This window comes from Dendrobates tinctorius, unplaced genomic scaffold, assembly GCF_039654945.1.
Source record: "Dendrobates tinctorius isolate UK_male_01 unplaced genomic scaffold, ASM3965494v1 ptg000007l, whole genome shotgun sequence".
In the NCBI taxonomy this organism is placed as follows: domain Eukaryota; kingdom Metazoa; phylum Chordata; class Amphibia; order Anura; family Dendrobatidae; genus Dendrobates; species Dendrobates tinctorius.
The window spans coordinates 30,168,988-30,191,772 of record NW_027361675.1 but is presented as its reverse complement, the minus strand read 5'-3'; the positions used below and the strand labels follow the sequence as shown (position 1 = coordinate 30,191,772).

Genomic DNA, 22,785 nt, shown 5'->3' with positions numbered 1-22,785 from the left:
GAACCCACACCTCACTACCCCACCTGACGTCACTATTACATTAGACGGATCACGTAATGCGGTCTCCCCATTTTCAACAATCTGACCTTCCGCACCCCCTGGAGATACGCAAGATCAGCTTGGAACAGTTTTAAACAAACACCATGTGTCTGATAGACACCTCTCCACTACTAACCCGAGGGCTTGATGCCAGCTGTAATTTTAGACAAATGACAGCTGACATTAACCCCAACTACAATCACCTCGATTGCCAATTGAAAGGGAAGAATAGGGAAGAGCCAGGCAAAGCGCCAGAACTGGCACATTTAATGTGATGCACCAACACCGGGGCGGCAGCGGGCTGATATTTTTAGGCTAGAAAGGGCTCAATTACCAGGGACCTTCCCAACCTGATAATATAAGCCTGCAGCTGTCTGCTTTACCTTGGCTGGTTATCAAAAATAGGGGGGACCTCGTTTTTTTAAATTGTTAGGTTAAACTAGGCTAAAAATAATACATAAAAACAAACATATCAACAGGTTCAAACGAACACACCATATGGCATAGTAACTACTGAAATAGAGAATTGTTTAGTTACATGAAAACAAACAACTCCACATGGTATCAACAGTAGTTTGCTAAAGATAATTGCCAACCTGTTAAACTAAATAACAAAAAGGAGAAGAGAAAAGAGAAGAAATGTTTATAAGGACCACGAGCAAAAATCACAAAGGCAGAGTAATTCATTATTTTAATTGATTTCTTTATTTAATGTTTTGTATATAGACCATTTATATAAAAGAAAAAACTACATGTATTTCATCCTTTTAACTTCTTTTTTGCCTGTGCTTTTGGTTGGTCTGCTGCACTCTGGAATTTCCTAAGATCTGAACAAAACAACACCTGAAAAAGGAAAAAATTCAGTAACAATACAAAATTTGATTTTTGTATACACCCTGCTACTAGGATGTTCAACACTAGGTGGGAAAAAAAAAAAGTGTTGGCTCCGCCAGATGGGCTATACCTTTCCCTCAATCACTAGGTAGCCCAGAACCATCATTACTTGAACTCAGAAAAGAACACATAGGCCACAAGACCACCAGGATTAGAATGTTCCCCAATGTATTTAATGAGAAAGGGATTTTTACACAGAGTACAAAAGTCCAATTTTTTTGTTAATAGCACTCAGAAACACTGAACCATTGGACATTCCAAACTAGTTCCAATAGGTGGGAAACAGGACCCAAAAAAAAAAGAAAACAGATGAGGACCAGCTTGTAGACAGTGGACTGCAGTTCCCTACTCCTAAGACTGGCATCAGCAGAAGTCATACAGTGAGGTTTGTAAAACCTGATGAAAGGTGCGGATGAAGGCCCAAGGGGCAGCATTGCAGGTCTGAAATATAAAACCCCAATATGCCTGACTGCCCAGGAGACCCTTACCGCCACTGTGGAATAAGCAGTGACACAATAGGTGGAAATTTTTCCTTGACCTTGTAGGCTTCCAATAATAGACATCATCTATTTGGAAATGATAGCCTATCAAGGATCACAAAAAGAGCAGGAAGAGACAGGCTAAAATAGCCCTAACGAGATACAGATGGTGGAGAGAACAATTACAGGGAATAGATGGAGAACAGCAAAAGAAGGGGAGATTGATGTCAACAATGATGCAGAAGAGGCCCGCAAAGGAAACAAAATAGCACAGGACACAAAAACCACTCTGTCCTAATGAGAACAAGGAAGAGAACCTTGCAGGAAATGCTAGCAAGCTCACACACCCTGGGTATGTCGATTATAGCCACCAGAAATGCAACCTTCTACAAACAAAATTATAGGGAGAGTCTGTGAAAAACTCAAAGGAGAGTCCTAAGACCTCAGCACGAAACCAGGTTAATGTCCCAAGGCTCCACCGGATATCTGAAAAAAAAAAAAAAGGTAATGCGTCACTCCCAGAGGGAGAGTCTAAACCTATTTGTGAGAAGCCATCATATGAAAGAACAGTATGGAGAAGGCAGAAATGTGCCATATCCAGGAGATGAACGTGAGGCTGCATCCAAACTGGAATGAAGACAGACGAATCCTAGGAATGAAAGAAGAATTTGATAGGAGTCATTTTGTTCACACCAACTAACAGGAAGAAGAAAGGTTAAAGAGACCAAAAAGAATCTCCAGCACCGCATGGCTAATTCATGGCTCCGAACCTCCCGATTCCCGCGGGACAGTCCCGTTTTTGACATCCCCCTCCTTGACACCCCCCTCCCGTGTCCCGCCCGGATTTTTCCAGCACTGCACGGAGCCGATAGACCCATTGCAGCCTACCCTGCAATGATGTGGCTGGGCTGTGTATTTTGTGAGCACAGGACCTGTGAGAGGGGAGAAGTCAGGGGTCACATGATCAGGGGCCTCCGTGTCTATATGGCTGGACTATGTGTTCTGTGCGCACAGGACTCTGCTGTGCTGGTTGTCATGGTGCTGGTCTGGATGAGGTAAAGTTTCCGTGTGGGGTCAGGAAGATTTTACAGTGTGGATGTAGCAGAGCCGCGTGGGTTCGAGGTGTACGGAGCCGAGCCGCGTGGGTACGAGGTGTACGGAGCCGAGCCGCGTGGGTACGAGGTGTACGGAGCCGAGCCGCGTGGGTACGAGGTGTACGGAGCCGAGCCGCGTGGGTACGAGGTGTACGGAGCCGAGCCGCGTGGGTACGAGGTGTACGGAGCCGAGCCGCGTGGGTACGAGGTGTACGGAGCCGAGCCGCGTGGGTACGAGGTGTACGGAGCCGAGCCGCGTGGGTACGAGGTGTACGGAGCCGAGCCGCGTGGGTACGAGGTGTACGGAGCCGAGCCGCGTGGGTACGAGGTGTACGGAGCCGAGCCGCGTGGGTACGAGGTGTACAGAGCCGAGCCGCGTGGGTACGAGGTGTACGGAGCCGAGCCGCGTGGGTACGAGGTGTACGGAGCCGAGCCGCGTGGGTACGAGGTGTACGGAGCCGAGCCGCGTGGGTACGAGGTGTACGGAGCCGCGCCGCCTGGGTACGAGGTGTACGGAGCCGAGCCGCGTGTGTACGAGGTGTACGGAGTGGAGCCGCGTATGCATGAGTTATACGGAGCGGAGCCGCGTGTACGAGGTGTACGGAGCGGAGCCGCGTGTGTACGAGGTGTACGGAGCGGAGCCGCGTGTGTACGGAGCGGAGCCGCGTATGCATGAGGTGTACGGAGCGGAGCCGCGTATACGAGGTGTATGGAGCGGAGCCGCGTGTGTACGAGGTGTACGGAGCGGAGCCGCGTGTGTACGGAGGAGAGCCGCGTGTGTACGAGGTATACGGAGCGGAGCCGCGTGTACGAGGTGTAAGGAGCGGAGCCGCGTGTGTACGAGGTGTACGGAGCGGAGCCGCGTGTGTACGAGGTGTACGGAGCGGAGCCGCGTGTGTACGAGGTGTACAGAGCGGAGCCGCGTGTGTACGAGGTGTACGGAGCGGAGCCGCGTGTGTACGAGGTGTACGGAGCGGAGCCGCGTGTGTACGAGGTGTACGGAGCGGAGCCGCGTGTGTACGAGGTGTACGGAGCGGAGCCGCGTGTGTACGAGGTGTACGGAGGGGAGCCGCGTGTGTACGAGGTGTACGGAGGGGAGCCGCGTGTGTACGAGGTGTACGGAGGGGAGCCGCGTGTGTACGAGGTGTACGGACGGAGCAGAGCCGTGTGTGTACGAGGTGGACGGAGCAGAGCCGTGTGTGTACGAGGTGGACGGAGCAGAGCTGTGTGTGTACGAGGTGTATTAGGTTTGAAAGGAATGCGGCCCGCCAGCTCAAATTTTTTTTTATGTGAAGCCCATTTACTCTGCCGAGTTTGAGACCCCTGCATTAGTTCAAGAAGCGGTTGTGCTAGTAGTTGACAACCTCTTTAACGATGTCATGATTTCCAAAGCACTAGCCTCCTATAACAAGTGGCAAAGCAAGGGCTTTATGAAAGCCAAGTCAGAGGAAACGGATCTGAGCAAAGTGGAGCACAAATCAGCCAAAGGAAATAGCTACAGCGTGAGCCACAAATAGTGTTGGCACAAGAGAAACTCTGAAAGAGAACTTTGAAGCATGCAGCAAAATGAGATAGAAGGTTGAGAAGATCCTCTTGTGGAAATAGAACATAAATCCTGGTGAATGTGCTTTTTACAGCCCATGTAGGCTTTGCTGACCCAGGACACCACAAAGGCAGAACCCTATAAGCAAGTAAAATAAATAAGGCTAAGCCTGCTGCCGAAAAAGCTGCATCAAAAAGAGGTCAATCTACATGCCTAGCGGGTCACAGTGGAGCAAGGTAGTAGCAAGGTAGTAGCTCCTCAGAGTTGAGCTGAGGCTTCAGCCATGGGGGAAGACAGGCAGTAAAAGGCATCCTCAGGGAGGCACATTTCTGTAGAGTGCACAGTATTCCTTCCCTGGATTGTGATCTAAAGTGGAGAACCTACATATCAACTGGAAAGAAACAAAAAAAAAATGAATTAAGGAAAAAAAAAGTGTCCAGAAGAGCTAATAGAGGTCATGTCTGCCTCTTATGGACAGTAGGCTAAAACTGAGGTGCCTAGTGTAATAGGAGAGGGCATAGCCCAACAGGCGGTCCGGTATCCCTCAATGCTATTAACCAGAAAGAACTAATAGAACATGCTTTGGAAATAAACTCTAGAACCCTATTTCACGTTTGAAAAAAATTTAATGTAGTTTTTAATCAATGGGGACAATTATTAACATTCAAAACTGATATTCACCGAGCATAATAAAACCGATAATCACCTTATAAAAAAGTGCCATCTACATGTCCTCCCACTAAATACTATACAAGCTATAGAATGTTTTATACAAATATGTTAATATTTGTGCTTTAAAACTGTATAATAGACACATGGACGTACCCCTTGAGCCCATCCAGCGTAGGGACCCCAGAGACTGTGAAAATAATCTCCTTGAAGAAAACAGAGAGGAATACACACATTACACAGTAACAGAGACAGGCTTTGTTCACATCAAGTTAGTGATGTACACTGGGAAAAGCCTGTCATACATGCTAAGTGTATGTAATGGGTTCATTAACCATCTGACAGATGCTCCTTTTTTGGCTTTTTCAGATAGGTGTATATTGTTATACCACAAAGAAAGTGTATGGTATAGTGTGCAAGGCTACACAACTTCATAGACAAGTATACAAAAAAAACCGCATTCGATATAGTAAACTGATTTATGCCTCATGCTCTTGCTTCATTACATGTAAAAAAGTTGCGTTTTTGTGTAAGTCTACAAAATTGTAGACGTTCAGTGCATAAAAGGGTGCTCTAACTACGTACTAGAAAATTGTATAAGCTCAAAGCATAAAGGAGTGCCCTCGCTATGCACTAGAAAATTATATGGGCTCAGTGCATAGAAGAGTGCCCCCACTAAGCATTAGAAAATTATATAGGCTCAGTGCATAGAAGAGTGCCCCCATTAAGCACTAGAAAATTATATAGGCTCAATGTATAGAAGAGTGCCCCCACTAAGCACTAGAAAATTATATGGGCTCGTGCATAGAAGAGTGCCCCCATTAAGCACTAGAAAATTATATAGGCTCAATGCATAGAAGAGTGCCCCCAGTAAGTACTAGAAAATTATATAGGCTCAATGTATAGAAGAGTGCCCCCACTAAGCCCTAGAAAATTATATAGGCTCAGTGCATAGAAGAGTGCCCCCACTAAGCACTAGAAAATTATATAGGCTCAATGTATAGAAGAGTGCCCCCACTAAGCCCTAGAAAATTATATAGGCTCAGTGCATAGAAGAGTGCCCCCACTAAGCACTAGAAAATTATATAGGCTCAATGTATAGAAGAGTGCCCCCACTAAGCACTAGAAAATTATATAGGCTCAGTGCATAGAAGACTGCCCCCACTAAGCACTAGAAAATTATATAGGCTCAGTGCATAGAAGAGTGCCCCCACTAAGCACTAGAAAACAATCATATAAATTATTACATAGAAGACACGAATAGTTCCTAGCACAAATTGAATGTTCATACCAATCTCCCGGTACACCCGCTCTGTGAGAGTCTTGTTACCCTGACCGAGCTTGGGTAAATAGTCTCTTTTTGCAATCTGCCAGACGTGAGTATCCACTGGTACAGCCTCTGGTTTATCTAGAGCCATCAAGCAAACACAATCCGCAACCTAAAAAAAAAAAAAAAAATGTATACCAAATTAAAATCCTAACTATATCAATGGGTTAATTATATATTCTGGGGCTAATTGTGCAGCTTCATCAATCACACAAGAGGGTCCACCATTCAGTATGTAACCTAATAATACTGCTGTTATCTAGTAGATCTGGCCATTTTTCACCATGTATGTTGCCCTAATTACACCCGTTACCGCCACCACTGAACAATGTCAATTTGATACAACACAATATATGTAGCTAAAGGTCTGAACGATTATAGTAACTGAATAATAACACCTTTTTACCGGTAATGATCATTTTTATTACTTGTGCTGAATGACAGGCCATAAATCATACTTACTTTGGCTCCTACCCCTGGCAGGGCACATAATGCAGACTTTGCTTCCTCATAGGGAGCCAGTCGAAGGCTGTCCAGCCAATCAGGACCTTGTTTTTGCAAAATTGCCCGGGCACTCTCATTAACAAACTTTGCTCTGTAACCAAAACCTAAATCTCGCAACTTTGCCTCAATATCATCAGCTGCAAAGTAAACACAAGTTGAAAACATGGCAAACTTACATTGGTCATATAAACATGATGATTTGAACTTGCAAATCGGTACCCACCCAGCCTGACTCACAGCTGCAGCTTGTACTGAGCAATGTGAGATTTCAGCAGCAGGGAGGAGAGACTCCGAGGTGGGCAGGGAGTTTAGGTCATTAATATACTTGAACTAATGAGCTCCCCCACTCTCCATTTTAAAATGAGGTGAGAAAACTTTCAAAAAGGAATATACAGAGATTCTAACATGGATTTTCAATGACGTAAACCAGCCTCATCCGATTTAAGATCTATTACATCGTGCATGCAGTTTGTATTGTAAAATCTGGAGGCAGAAAACTTTTTAAAAAAAGATAAGATATCTGGAGTTATGTTTAGTATATGTAATTTAGCTGAGTATATAACATTAAGTCAAGTACATCTAGAAATCTAGTGTCTTATACCTAGGTGACACACTAGGGGTCATCTGTGTCAGGGCACTGAATACAGATTTTTAGACTAGGGTTAAAAGATACACAATAAACTAAAATCAAATGCAAATGAGAATACCGTAGACGCATAATGGTATCCATGCAGACTATCGCATTTTTTAAATTGGGTTCTGACTATGTGCATCCCAGATTTTATTCTTCACACTATAGACATAACTGTGTAGAAATTAAGTATAATGAATGATACGGACTCTTGTCTTGTGAATTATAAAAACTCTTTCTATAACCTTATAGGCAATGCAGGATTGGAATTTCTCAAACAGCAAGCCTTCTTTTTATTTCAACTTCACGTCTGTTAAAAAGGCTATGCCACACACGCACATCAAGCTGTGTATGGGCTTATGGACATTCTCTTGCACCCTGAGCAGCGCACGTCACAAGTGTTTTGCGCAAGGTGGGGGTCCTCTGCAGAGTGGGTGACATTATAACTCAAAAAAAAAAGTGTAAGCACCCGTTAACATAATTGTACTGTTCATTAAATCACACCTTTGCCAACAAATGTCTAAACGTGTATAGAGCATTTTAATTGGCTTGGTTCAACATGCTAGACTTGAATTCTTAGGGCATATGCACACAATGTCATTTTCAGTAGGTTATGTCCTATAGATCACCTGAAAAAGTGCTAAATAAATTCTAAAAAGAATGAATATATGTATTGTAGTGTAAAACTATTGCTGTTCATATATTCAGTCTTTTGAACTTGTTTTCACCACTTCAAGTTCCCAAACATGTGAAGTGGTTGAAAGAAGTAACTGAAACCATTCTTCGGGGAGCTTCTGCTTTGAAGCCACTCACTAGTATTTTCAATACAAAATTTTCTTTTTTCTTTTAAATGCAGTTGGCCAAAGACATCACATGAAATAACCAAAAATGAAAAGACACTTCACAACAAAAGATGCTGGTGTGCCCCGAAGAGTATTCCTGCTGAAAAACTTGTTTGCTTTGCACAAGACATTGGTGCACATACCCCTAGACTATCTTTGAAGCCATCACACATGCTGAGCAGTTTTTCCCCACCAGTACATACAGTGGGTACGGAAAGTATTCAGACCCCTTTACGTTTGTCACTCTTTGTTTCACTGCAGCCATTTGATAAATTCAAAAAAGTTCTTTTTCTTCTCATTAATGCACACTCTGCACGTCATCTTGACTGAAAAAAAAACAGAAATGTAGAAATTTTTGCAAATTTATTAAAAAAGAAAAACTGAAATATCACATGTTCATAAGTATTCAGACCCTTTGCTCAGACGCTCATATTTAAGTCATATGCTGTCCATTTCTTTGTGATCCTCCTTAAGATGGTTCTACTCCTTAATTGGAGTCCAGCTGTGTTTAATTAAACTGATAGGACTTGATTTGTAAAGGTACACACCTGTCTATATAAGACCTCACAGTTCACAGTGAATGTCAGGCCAAATGAGAATCATGAGGACAAAGGAACTGGCCAAGGAGCTCAAAGACAGAATTGTGGCAAGGCACACATTTGGCCAAGGTTACAAAAGAATTTCTGCAATACTCAAAGTTCCTAAGAGCAGAGTGGCCTCCCTAATCCTTAAATGTCAGAAGTTTGGGACCACCAGAAGTCTTCCTAGACCTGGCCGTCCAGCCAAACTGAGCAATTGTGGGAGAAGAGCCTTGGTTAAAGAGGTAAAGAAGAACCCCAAGATCACTGTGGCTGAGCTCCACAGATGCAGTAGGGAGATGGGAGAAAGTTCCACAAAGTCAACTATCACTGAAGCCTTTCACCATACAGGCCTTTATGGCAGAGTGGTCCGATGGAAGCCCCACCTCAGTGTCAGACATATGAAAGCTCACATAGAGTTTGCTAGAAAACACATGAAGGACTCCCAGACTATGAGAAATAAGATTCTCTGGTCTGATGAGATGAAGATAGAATTATCAGTAAAAAGTTCTAAGCGGTATGTGTGGAGAAAACCAGGCACTGCTCATCACCTGACAATACATACAATCCCAAAAGTGAAACATGGTGGTGGCAGCATCATGCTATGGGGGTGTTTTTCAGATGCAGGGACAGGATGACTGGTTGCAATTCAAGGAAACATGAATGCGGGCAAGTACAGAGATATCCTGGATGAAAACCTCTTCCAGAGTGCTCTGGACCTCAGACTTGGCCAAAGGTTCACCTTCCAACAAGACAAATGACCCTAAGCACACAGCAAAAATAACAAAGGAGTGGCTTCAGAACAACTCTGTGTCCATTCTTGACTAGCCCAGCCAGAGCCCTGACCTAAACCCAATTGAGCATCTCTGGAGAGATCTGAAAATGGCTGTCTACCAACATTCACCATCCAACCTGACGGAACTGAAAAGGATCTGCAAGGAAGAATGGCAGAAGATCCCTAAATCTAGGTGTGAAAAACTTGTTGCATCATTCCCAAGACGACTCATGGCTGTTCTAGCGCAAAATGGTGCTTCTACTCAATACTGAGTAAAGGCTCTGAATACTTATGACCATGTGATATTTCATTTTTTTTTTTTTTTTTTATAAATTAGCAAATATTTCTACATTTGGTTTTTTTTTCAGTCAATATGGGGTGCAGAGTGTACATTAACGAGAAAAATATGAACTTTTTTCAAGAGTGAAAAATTTAAAGGGGTCTGAATAATTTCCGTACCCATTGTAAATGTGCATAATTTTGCAAACTTGCCCACTAACATATAGACAGCCCCCAAATAATGACTGGCATGTTACCTGCCTGCCAGTGTATGAAGTGTGGGAAATGAATAGTACTCCACCAAGTCAAGCTGGCATAGCCTTTTTCCTAAAGCAGTGCACAGGCGCTCAATCATTCCAGTGATGCGAGAAATGTGGTTGTTGGAGGTACAGATGAAAGAAAAAAGGCATTCTACAGGATCCTGCCGCAAAACTCGAATTCCTGGAAGAGAGACCATGCATACTCATGCCATAAATGAGAATCACAAGACAGAAAATACAAGCTTCTCTGGGTAGATATTGCTGGTACATACTTGCTAAAGGGACTCTCAGCACAGAATGACTGTTCAAACTAAGTCCTGCCGCTTGGAGCTTCAAAGTGGGACCAATCATTCATATACACCTTCCCACCTGCTTGCTGTCCCTCTATCTTTACCCCCCCCATATTTTATTGAAAGGTCTGGCTTCATAGAGACAGAGAAGGGTAGAGATAGAAGGAAATCAAGCAGGTAGGGAGGTGCATATAAATGATTGGCCCTGCAGTGAAGCATCGAGCCCCTGTACTTAGTTTGAACAGTCATTCTGTACTGACGAGGTCCCTTTAGAGGCCACCTGGTGTTACCTAATAGTTACTGTGTCCAGTGCTGGTGAAACAAAGCTACTAGTATGCGAATTCTTATTTGCTTGCCTGCCCAATGATAAGAATCACTCTGTCTTCATAATGATGGGGGTGAAGCGGACTGAGCTACTGGGCATGTGTGACTACTAGTACTGCACACATTTGGTCGTCAGAGAACATCACAGTGAACCATAACCAGTACGTAATAGTGATATCTAGATGTAGCAAATGTTTTAGATATTACTGTTGGTTGACAAGGGCAAATGTGGAGTGTAATATTCCGAATATTACCTGGAAATTCCTTTGCTACCTTCAGAAAGTTCTTGTCAGACTTTCCCCATTGATTGTAGAGTTCATTGAGATTGACTTGCAATTGAAAGTAATTCTGTAAAATCTCACTGTCTTTCTTACAGTTAGCACTTGGGGAGACACAATCTCCTGATACATCCTCATTTTCCTGCTTTGTTGTGTCTTTTTCTTGCTTTATTGTGTCAGAGACAGTGTGGGGCAGTTTTCGCTTGAGGGGCCTTCTTCGGACTTCTTTTTCAAACTCACTATCTGTTGTCTCTGGGCAGGGATACACTGTGTACCATAAGTGGCCATCTTTCTGAGTCAGGGTCCACACCCGTTCATGTAATACCCCTGTCCAGTAGCCGGGACTGTGTTCTTTCCACCTAAATGTTTCATGACAAACAAGAATGATTTAAACGTGAACTTTTCAATATGCCCTGATAAACTTTCAGCTTTATTTCTTGAAGGGGTTGTTCACTACTGAGCTCAATGACTGGCTGCAGCGGTGATGTGAGCTGTCAATGTGACCTCATCCCTGCAGCCAAAACAGGGAACAAACACAGGACCAGGGGAAGGTGAGTATTTTCTGATTTTGTTATGTTACATGATAGGAAAAATTTGAGCTTTACTTTTCTAAAAGTGGAAAATCCCTTTAAGCAGTTTCTTTTACAGATGATTTGTCAATTAGCTCTCCCAGGACATTGAACAACAAGTCAGTGTAGCTATATCGGGAGATTTGTCGCTACATAACTAAGCAAATTGGTAACTCAGCAGTCAGAGATACACTTAGTTCATTCTGAATATACATAAAATATCACGATGACCGCATTAAGTACATTGTTATATAATAGCTTTTTAAAGTGCCTTAATGACAATCTAACTAAAGCACAGGTGGAGGTGTGACTCCTGCTATTATAATTAGGCAGATTTGGCAGTCAAGGAAAGTAGGGTAACTTACCCTTTAAAGCAGGGTTCCCCAGCTCCAGTCCTCAAGGCCCACCAACAGATCATGTTTTCAGGATTTCCTTAGTATTGCTCAAGTGATAATTGCTTCACCTGTGCAATACAAAGGAAATCCTGAAAACATGATCTGTTGGTGGGCCTTGAGGACTGGAGCTGGGGAACCCTGCTTTAAAGGGAATCTGTAGCCACATTTGACCTATCAATATATTAATATGCGCATACAGGCTATAGGATGCTGAGAAAAGTCGTACCTACAGTGAATGAAATAAGTGTTTGATCCCTTGCTGATTTTGTAAGTTTGCCCACTAACAAAGACGTGAACAGTCTATAATTTTAAGGGTGGGTTAATTTTAACATTGAGAGATAGACTATCAAAAATAAAATCCAGAAAATCACATTGTATAAATTATATAAATTTACTTGCATTTTGCATTGAGAAATAAGCATTTGATCCCTCTGGCAAACAAGACTTAATACTTGGTGGCAAAACCCTTGTTGGCAAGCACAGCAGTCAGACTTTTTTTTTGTAGATGATGATGAGGTTTGCACAATTGTCAGGAGGAATTTTGGTCCACTCCTCTCTGCAGATCATCTCTAAATCATTAAGATTTTGAGGCTGTCGCTTGGCAACTCAGAGCTTCAACTCCCTCCAAAAGTTTTCTATGGGATTAAGGTCTGGAGTCTGGCTAGACTATTCCATGACCTTAATGTGCTTCTTTTTGTGCCACTCCTTTGTTGCCTTGGCTGTATATTTTGGGTCATTGTCTTGTTGGAAGACCCAGACAAGACCCATTTTTAATGTCCTGGCGGAGGAAAGGTTGTCACTCAGGATTTTACGGAACATGGCTCCATCCATCCTCCCATAGATGCAGTGAAGTAATCCTGTGCCCTTAGTAGAGAAACACCCCCAAAACATAATGTTTCCACCTCCATGCTTGACAGTGGGGATGGTGTTTTTTGGGTCATAGGCAGCATTTCTCTTCCTCCAAACATGACAAGTTGAGTTAATGCCAAAGACCTCAATTTTTGTCTCATCTGACTACAGCACCTTCTCCCAATCACTCACAGAATCACCCAGGTGTTCATTTACAAACTTCAAATGAGCCTGCACATGTGCTTTCTTGAGCAGGGGGACCTTGCAGGCACTGCAGGATTTTGGTTTTCTTGGTGACTGTGGTCCCAGCTGCCTTGAGATCATTAACAAGTGTAATTTTAGACTGATCTCTCACCTTCCTAATGATCAAGGATACCCCACGAGGTGAGATTTTGCATGGTGCCTCCCGATCGATGTCGATTGACAGTCATTTTGTATTTCTTCCATTTTCTTACTGTTGCACCAACAGTTGTCTCCTTCTCACCCAGCGTCTTATTTATGGTTTTGTAGCCCATTCCAGCTTTGTGCAGGTCTATGATCTTGTCCCTGACATCCTTAGAAAGCTCTTTGGTCTTGCCCATGTTGTAGAAGTTAGAGTCTGACTGAGTCTGTGAACAGGGAGTCTTTTTAAAGGTGACTATGTAAGACAGCTATCTTTAATGCAGGTAATGAGTTGATTAGGAGCATCTAACTGGTCTATAGGAGCCAGAACTCTTAATGGTTGGTAGGAGATAATAATAATCTTTATTTTTAAATAATAAAAGGATTAGGAGCATCTAACTGTCTATAGGAGCCAGAACTCTTAATGGTTGGTAGGGGATAATAATCTTTATTTTTATATAGCGCTAACATATTCCGCAGCACTTTACACAGTTTGCACACATTATCATCGCTGTCCCCGATGGGGCTCACAATCTAAATTTCCTATCATTGTCATTGTAATGTGGGAGGAAACCTGAGTACCTGGCGGAAACCCACGCAAACACGGGGAGAACAAACAACTTGCAGATGTTGTCCTTGGTGGGATTTGAACCCAGGACCCCAGCGCTGCAAGGCTGCAGTGCTAACCACTGAGCCACTGTGCTACCCCGGGGATCAAATACTTATTTCTCACTGCGAAATGGAAATAAATTTATATAATTTATACAATGTGATTTTCTGGATTTTATTTTTGATATTCACTCTCAATGTTAAAATTAACTGTCACGATAATGTATAAAATGACGTATGATTTTCCTTGTTATCACACCTTCCGGAATCTTCCACTCTACACTTTTTCCAGAACTTTCCTCACATACTTAACTCTACTATACCAGTGGTGAGGGTTTGACCCCCCCACCTTCCTTCCTACTGCCTGTCATGCCTGCAGCTCTAGTCCTCTGACTGCATGTAACCTGAAACTCCAGCTCACTCACTCCTTCCTCCTCTTCCCCTCCCCCCATGGAATGTTAATTAGCAGAGAGAATTTCCTTTGTCTGTCCAGCATGTGCTCGGAGACTAAAGGGCCAGTCACACTAAGAGATATCGCTAGCAATAACGCTATAACTAGTGACATTATAGCGATATTGCTAGCGATATCTCTGTGTGTGATACTTACCTACGACCGGCTCCCCCGCTGGTTATCGCTGATCGCGCGAGAACGTTCAGGACTGTTTCTCGTCGTCAGCTTCCTGCGGCGCTTCCTGCTGTGACGACGAGCGACGCATGGAGGCGGGCAGGAGGACGCAGGATCGCCGGGTGTGACAGGTAAGTAGCGATCCCCGTCCCCAGCGATGTCGCTGGTGAGATCTGCCTATGTGGCAGCTCACTAGCGACCACTTAGCGATGTACCAGCGATCCTGACAGCGTCATATCGCTGGCCGGGATCGCTGGTCCATCGCTAAGTGTGACAGTACCTTAAGGGTACCGTTACACTTAGCGATGCACCAGCGATCCCGACAACGATATGGATTGCTGGTGCATCGCTAAGTGGTCGCTAGTGAGCTGCCAAACAGGCAGATCTCACCAGCAACATAGCAGCGGTCGGGGGTTGCTACTTACCTGTCAGACACGGCGATCCTGACATCCTCCCGCCCGCATCCACGCGTCACTCGTCGGCGCCGCAGGAAGTGCCCGACGAGAAATGGCCCAGGCCGCGCGATCAGCGATAATCAGTGGGGGGAGCCAGTCGGAGGTATCACATGTAGCGATATCACTAGCAATATCGCTGCTACGTCACAAAACCAGTGACGTTACAGCGATATTGCTAGCGATATCGCTATGTGTAACGGGCCCTTAAAATGGATGGGGTTTAGGATCTAACTATTCAACATAATGCAACGCCAGTTTATGATAGAAAAATGACAGATACATATCCGGGACGTGCTTCGATAAGAGCTTCCCTACCGCGCCTTTTGCTAAATTCCAGCACCAAAAGAACCTCAGAAATGGATTTCTCCTGAACAGAGGGGGATAGTCCGAGTTTGGAGTCATTCGGAAGCTAATTTCAATATAAGATGAATGATGGGTCTGCCTTTATTCTGCTAGGTTCTCCAGCTCCAGGTTCTGATCATTATAAGATTTCAGAACCAAATCTGTAACTCTGGAAAATGGGAGGGCGGTGGTGACTCAACCCACTTTAGTGATGTCATGACCCAGAAGTATAAGTTACTTTCCCCCAGTCCAACCCAGATAGTTGCTGCCTGGACGCTGTTGCCTCAAGACCCTCCATGCATTTTGATATGTCGCCCCACTCCCAGCCTGGTTAGCCTGGAATGATCTAAGTACCATGTGAGTGTTTTTCTCGTTTAACCCTGTTTTATTTGTAATCGCTTTGTACATACTTTTAATTGTCTCAACTTTTAAAAAAAATTTGTTATACCTTCTGTAAACACTGCTTACCTTTTTGGAGTAAAATATAAAATTACTAGTTTGTCTCTATGCTCTATACTGAATGTCCACGTGCCTGTAGTTGATTACGCTACTAAGTTGTGTTGGCTTCGGACCCTCTTTTTTAATTTAAATATTAATATAGAAATCGGAGCTGGTGGCAGCGAAGTGTGTCTGGGCTAGATGGGCAAGCTGGCAGTAATGGAAGGGGTTTTGTAAGCTGATAGGCACGCTGCAGCAAGGGAATTATAAATGCTCTGGCCGCAGCCAAATAGCAAGTGCACAACAAGCGGCCTGTCCGGCGACTAATTACCCTTGGTGCAGTTCCCTGACTGACCTGACGGTAAGGGGGACAACGGAGAGCTGCAAGCTCCAAAGCGGAACTGGAAAGCGGGATATACATAAATCCCAGCAATATGTAACACATTGTTGGCAGCGGTGGGCTATCTAAAATAAGCCCCCCTGCGGTAAATTGATAGGTCAAGACTAGCTTGCTGTTTTCATCACATTGAGGCAGCGGTGGGATAACTAAGATAAGCCGCCCTGCACATGTGATAGCCATGTGCTGGCCAAAGGTCACCCCCCTTTTTGTGACATTAACCTACTCTTAAAATTATGGACTTATGTTATTGTCAGTGGGCAAACTTACAAAATCAGCAAGGGATCAAATAATTATTTCTTTCACTGTATGTGTCTCATGTCAGATGTCTTGTTGTTGAGAAATAATCTTTTAATCACTTAATTTAAATAGCCTTTTCCTGGATCTAGGGAGGATAACTCAGCCTCTAGAGATTATGTTACATGAAGGGGAGTTAACAGTGAGACAAGTAACTAACACAGAGCAGGAGAAAGAGGGATTTTTGGTACTCACCATAAAATCTCTTTCTTGGAGCCTTCATTGGGGGACACAGGTAACAATGGGTGTATGCCGCTGTCGCTAAGAATACGATACTATGCAAAAAAAAAGAAAATAGCTCATCCTCTGCAGTATACACTCACCGACTAGCACCAAGCTCGTCAGTTAGTAGCAAAGCAGTAGGAGAAGCACCGATAACAGAAAAACTATGTACAAAAGCCTACAGAAAGGCAAGTAGGCCCAAATAAAGCACAAAACTAGGGAGGGTTCAGTGTCCCCCAATGAAGGCTCCAAGAAAAAGATTTTACAGTGATTATTATTATTATTATTTACTTATGGTTACATACAAAGTTATAGATATCGTTAACAGTAAACAAATTTACAATGACAGACTTGTACAGAGGGGAGAGGACCCTGTCCTTGTGGACTTACATTCTATGGGATTACCAAAAATCCCTCTTTCTTTATCACTTCATTGGGGGACACAGGTAACCATGAGACGTCCCAAAGCAGTCTCAAGTATGGGAAATTAACTAAGTAGAACAAATTAAGTAAAACGGCGGGCGACCGTCGTTTGCAAAACCTTTCTGCCCAAGCCAGACTCAGCCCAGGCATGGGTAAGAACCTGTAGAACCTTGTAAACATGTGAAAAGAAGACCAGGTCGGGGCCTTGCCAATCTGATAAACAGTGGCTTAGTGGCAAATGGCCCAGGAAGCCCCCACCACCTGGGTGGAACGAGCCCTTACACCCTGAAGGGCATGTCAGTCAATGGGAGAGAGAGAGATAGAGAGAATTTTTTCACCGCCAGAACAGAGTTTAGGGTTAAATTTCCGAGCGAGGCAAATCCTCCGGGCATGCGCAATGTCAAATACGGATCCGGCCGCCGAAAAACGTTGCATCGTCCGTTCAGGCATGTCGGCGGACGCCAAAATTTTGGCGGATCCGCAAAAAAACGGATCGAACGGATGGCCAGCCGTCAATATCCGCCGGTAATCCAACTCAATGGGAAAAAACGGATCCGCCAAGCAAAATGGCGGATCCGTTTTTTTTGCACAACGGAGGATTTTGACGGATTTCAAAAAACTGATGTGTGAAACAACACCTCCCGGATTGCCGAGCAAATCCATCGGGCAATGGTAGAATTGGAAGCAGGAAGCCCCATAGGACAACCCTCAGAAAGGACAACCGAGGAGTCAGAGTGTCGAAAAGAAGCCGTTCTTGAGGGATAGAAATGAGGGGCTCTGACCAAATCCAGCCTGAGAAGAGACTTCTCCAAAAATGGACTGGAAAATGTAGAGAGAAGATAGAACAAACCTTACATTAATGTCTACCTTAGGCAGGGATGAAGGAACAGGTCTGAGAACCAGCATGTCCTGATGCAAAAGAGAAAAAAAAATAGAGAGCAGCAAGATAGTGCTGCCAGCACAGAGACTCGCCCGTTGGATATGGTGCCTCGTCAAAAAAGGAAACCTTCCATGAAAATAAGGAGAACATAATGTCCTGAATGGGTTTAAAAGAAGGCTGCTGACGAACACCTAGTATGACATTAAAATCCCACAGCTCTACCAGAGGACGATATGGGGGCACCAGGCGAGCAACGCCCTGAAGGAAATTGTTGACCTGGGGATGAGAGGCGAGATTTCACTTTAAGGGAACTGAAAGTGTGGAGGCCTGACCCTTAAGAGTACTGAGGGTGAGACCGGAATTAAGGCCAGACTATAGAAGGGTCTGAAGACTTTGAAATATCAACAGAAAAAACACGAGGAATCGGGCGTTTATGATTTATCCTGATCTGTATAACCTGAGGAGAAAGAACCCGGCCTCTCTCAGAATGGCGGCCTAAGTAGCCATGCCATTAAATTCAGAGACAGAAAACTCTGATGGAAGGGAGGGTCCTGTGGGGTCAGGGTAGGACACGGAAGGTTCGTAAACAGGACCACGGGGAGGACAGGGACGTACCTCAAAAGTGAGTCCCAAATCCTTCTTCGCTCCTGAGGATGTAGTCAGGAGCCCCCGGGTGGATGAGGGTCACTGGAATATGGGATCCTCCATCCCACACCGTTGTGGGTCCGGACGGTGTCGACCCCACACAAGAAGGGGGAATGCCACCATGGGTGACCACAGTCTTCCTCCCAGCCCGCTCAGAGTAAAGGGGTGGGGTGGGAAAAAGGCAAGGACCGGCCACCGGGAATCACCCTGAAGCACTGAGGTGACAAAGGACTAGGTCCTGACTTGCGGGTCTGATAGTGGAAGATGTGGGTGACACCACACTGTTGTCTCAGTCGCATAATTGTGGAGAAAACAGGGTGAGGATTACACCCGCTTACACTGTAGAAGGAGAAACCTGGAAGCTAAAACTAAGCTAAAACTGGCGAGCTTGTTGGCAGTCGGTGGGTGTAAACTGCAGAGGAGGAGGTATTTTCCTTTTTTTGCATAGTGTCAGCCTCCTGGCGACAGCAGCGTATATACACCCATGGTTACCTGTGTCCCCTAATGAAGCGATAAAGAAATTTAATTTGCTTTCTTGCAATCACATTTGTTGCTACAACCCTGTCTCCTTGTGAGCTGGAGGCTGAAGCTGAGAGAAATCTGCAGATGTATCAGGTATGATCACAAAGAGTTCTGCAGTGAGATCAGGAGCGCAGAGAGCGGTCATTACTCATCACACTGGTAACTCTGGAGGCAGAGTTATCTACCAGGCACTATCCTCCCCAGAGCCTGGAAGAGGTATTTTACAATAGTGTTCAAAATAAGAACAGTGTGTTCAAAAACATGCGTTAATCATCCAATCTTTATACTACTTTTTATTTTCATGCATTGGGAACATTGCACACTGTTCTCTAATTAAAGGCATGATGAGAAATGTATATAATTTTTAACTTCTTTACAGAAAATAACAAAAAATGAACATTGGGCTGTTCAAAAAAATAGCAGTGTCTGCATGTGTTTACAAACTCATATGTACTATTTTTTGTGGTTTTAGCATTCCTGTGAATCACTAACATAATATTTAGTTTTTGTATACCCATAGTTTTTTAGAACTGGTTCACATCTATGATGCATAGAGTCAACCAACTTTTGGCACCTGTCAGTTATTCCAGCCCAGGATGCATTGACTACATCCCACAATTTTTTGGCATTTGTTGGCTTTGCCTCAGAAACTGCATTTTTAATGTCACCTCACGTGTTCTATTGGAATAAGGTCCGGGGATTGGGCTGGCCACTCAATCTCAATTTTGTTGGACATGAACCAAGATTTTGCTCATTTACTTGTGTGTTTAGGGTCGCCGTCTTGTTGAACCCCCCATTTCAAGGGCATATCCTCTTCAGTGTAAGGCAAGATGACCTACTCAAGTGTTTTAATGTATGCAAACTGGTCCATGATTCCTGGTATGCATTAAATAGGTCTGGCACCATAGTAAGACAGACATGCCCATATCATGATTCTTGCACCACCATGCTTCAACGTCTTCAGATCATACTGTGACTTTAATGCAGAGTTTGGGTGTCGTTTGACTAACTATCTGGCTTTCCATTTTAGAGCATTGGCGATCATTTTAGATGAACAGCCTATCATTGTATGCACTTCTTTTAAAAGTTGATTGGAGAGGGTAAAACTTATAATCAAAGTATGCTGTTCTTCTGAACAGTGTCTCAAACAACCCATATTTCTCAGGCTTTCAAGGAGAAATGCATGTACATGTCCTGGCTTCACCCTTAAATAAGGGCCATCTGATTCACACCTGTTTTTTGAGAGAATTATCGTTATTCTATGTTTGGCTATGCATAACTCAAAGTGATACATTACATTCAACATATCGACCATAAAACTAAAACTACTACTATCCTGCTGCCATAAACAACCTCCACAATGCTAATGACATTATGAAACTATAAAGTGTGAATCAATGTATTCTTCACTACAGCTATTATGATGGTATCAAACTATTGTCTACATGTTGATATAGTAAGGTGAGAAGTATTCCACACGTCCCAAATCTTATTAAACTTTCCCTGGCAACCCCTATTTTGGTACATTGTCCACTTGTAAGGTATAACTGAATTCACCAACTCAATCCAAGCTCTAAGAGATGGATGTATATTACCCATCCAACGCAAGGCCAATATTTTCCTGGCTAAGAAAAGTGTCTCACGTAGGAAAGTTTTAACATGGTGCCCTCAAATCTCTTCCTCTAGCACACCAAACAGACACACCAACGGGTTAAGAGGAACAGGAGTGCATATAAGGGAGGTCAACAATGAAGTTATCTCTTTCCAGAAGGATAGGATAATTGGGCACCCCCACACCATATGTATAAAATCCGCATCAATTGTATGACATCTTGGGCATTCTGAAGATTGAGACCATCCCATTTTAAATAATCACAACGGAGTCAGATAAGACTGGTGTACTATATATAGTGGAGTCATCCTGTTATTAGCCGATGGAGACACCTTGGTTGGAGATTCAAGAATCTCTTCCTAATCCTCATCTTGAATGTCAGAGATGAGAAGTTTCCATTTCCCTCTTATTGTCAGTGAAACTGAATCGGTACCCACAGACAACATATGTGTATATAAAGCAGAAATAAGACCCTGGGGGCCCTATGACTTAAGAATCCCTATTAAAGGGAAGGACGATAGTACTTGGGTCGAATTTATACTGCGTAAATTTGATTGAATTGCTGATCTAAGCTGTAGATAGCGAAAAATTGGGACCTCGGGATACTATATTTGGCTTGCATTTGTTCAAAGGACATTAGGACATTGTATTCGTATAGATCATTGACCGAGGAGACGTTATGTGAGACCCAGAATTGAGTAGATGGGTGATTTAATAACATTGGAAATATGTATTATTCCATAATGGCATTTTCATGATGCCATCAAAACGAACCACTTGTTTAAATTGTCTCCAGACCGACCTGGACAAACGAAGCAGGGGTAATAAACCAGAGACATTAGGTTTATCTATTCCTAAAAAGTCAAACAAGCAGTTAGTCCCTGCAGCATGGGCCAAATGGCTCTCCGAGTTAGGTAGATAATTATTGGGCATTCATTTACTCAAGGCTCTGATCTGCCCAGCCAAATAATATAAAAAGAAATCCGGCAACGCCGCTCCCCCCCCCTCTGTCTAGACCTATGTAAGGTGGACAGTTTGCGTTTGGGTCTGGTCTTTCCCCATATAAAGGATGATGTCAATGAAATTAGACCTGAGAAAGAGAATTTAGGGATCAATACTGCACTATTTTGGAGGGAATGATTAAGCTTTGGGAGTAGGATCATTTTTATTAAGTTCATATGTCCAGAGACAGATAATAGTAATTTGCTCCAAATAGCAAATTTGAGCTTGACAAGTTCCAACAGTGGGAGAATATTGCGTTGTCAATCAAGTTTACTGTTTTTTGTGATATTTATTCCCAGGTATTTAAAACTAGTTATAATAGGCAGTCGAAATAACGTTTCAAGGTGATCTATTGGACCGTGGAAGAGAGGCATTAAAGCGAATTTATCCCAGTTTATATATAATCCCGAATAATTCCTAAATTTGTCTATTGTGGCAATCACATGTAGTAACGTTTCTTCTGTGTTATCCATGAATATTACCATGTTGTCAGCATATAAGCCATTGGTGTCCAAACGGCCCGCTATATCTATACCCTTAATGACCGGAGTGGATCTTTTACATATCGCCAGTGCTTCGATCGTGATAGCAAAGAGGGCTGGGGAGAGGGGACATCCCTAACGTGTTCCCCTTGCCAAACAGAATGATTCGGATATAGAGTTATTTATTATTATTCGGGCTTTTGGTTTCATATACATTGCGCCAATCCACTTCCGAAATTTAGAACCAAAACCATATTTTTGTAAACAAGCAGATAAGAAGGACCACTCAAGGGAGTCAAAGGCTTTAGCTGCGTCTAACGAGGCCAAGGCCCACTTATTATCTGGCACCAGGGAGCTGTACTGAAGCACCGACTGAACTCTCCTAATATTAATAGACATATTCTTCCCGGGCATAAAACCGGTTTGGTCTTGATGTATTATTTCAAGTATCACGGAATTCAGTCTAGTGGCCAGGATCTTAATGATGATCTTATAGTCCACATTTACCAGCGATATGGGGAGATATGATCCACAGTCAAGGGGGGGGGGTCTTTCCCCTCTTTAAGAATTATATTTGCCTCATACAAGGAGTCTGGTAGAGAGCCTCTCTCCCAAGTTTCCCGAAAACACCTTTAGGAGGAGTGGCACCAAAAAATCCAAATACTTCCTGTACATTTCTTTGGGAAACCCATCCGGCCCAGGTGCTTTCCCAGAGGCTAGATCTGCAATAGCTCCATTTATTTCCTCTATAGTAAAGTCTGCATGCAGAAAGGCTTGTTGAGTAGGGCCTAACGTGGGAAACTCCACATCTGATAAGTATTCAAGACATTCCAA

At 43.6% G+C, this 22,785-nt stretch overlaps 1 protein-coding gene across 8 annotated transcripts in view; it reads right to left on the bottom strand.

Moving 5' to 3' along the window:
- Positions 1-725: 725 nt before the first annotated feature.
- Positions 726-22,785, bottom strand: part of OGG1 (8-oxoguanine DNA glycosylase) — a 38,129-nt gene continuing 16,069 nt past the window's right edge. For 7 of the 8 annotated variants that reach the window (XM_073573092.1, XM_073573083.1, XM_073573109.1 and 4 more), the window contains exons 3-8: positions 10,783-11,165; positions 9,916-10,095; positions 6,508-6,686; positions 6,010-6,157; positions 4,875-4,924; positions 726-882 (exon numbers count right to left, since the gene is read on the bottom strand). In XM_073573092.1, coding sequence (XP_073429193.1) covers positions 799-882; positions 4,875-4,924; positions 6,010-6,157; positions 6,508-6,686; positions 9,916-10,095; positions 10,783-11,165 — 1,024 coding nt within the window. In that variant the 3' untranslated portion in view covers positions 726-798. Of the gene's footprint in view, positions 883-4,874; positions 4,925-6,009; positions 6,158-6,507; positions 6,687-9,911; positions 10,096-10,782; positions 11,166-22,785 lie in introns of all 8 variants that reach the window. The other variant, XM_073573074.1, reaches the window with a different exon arrangement.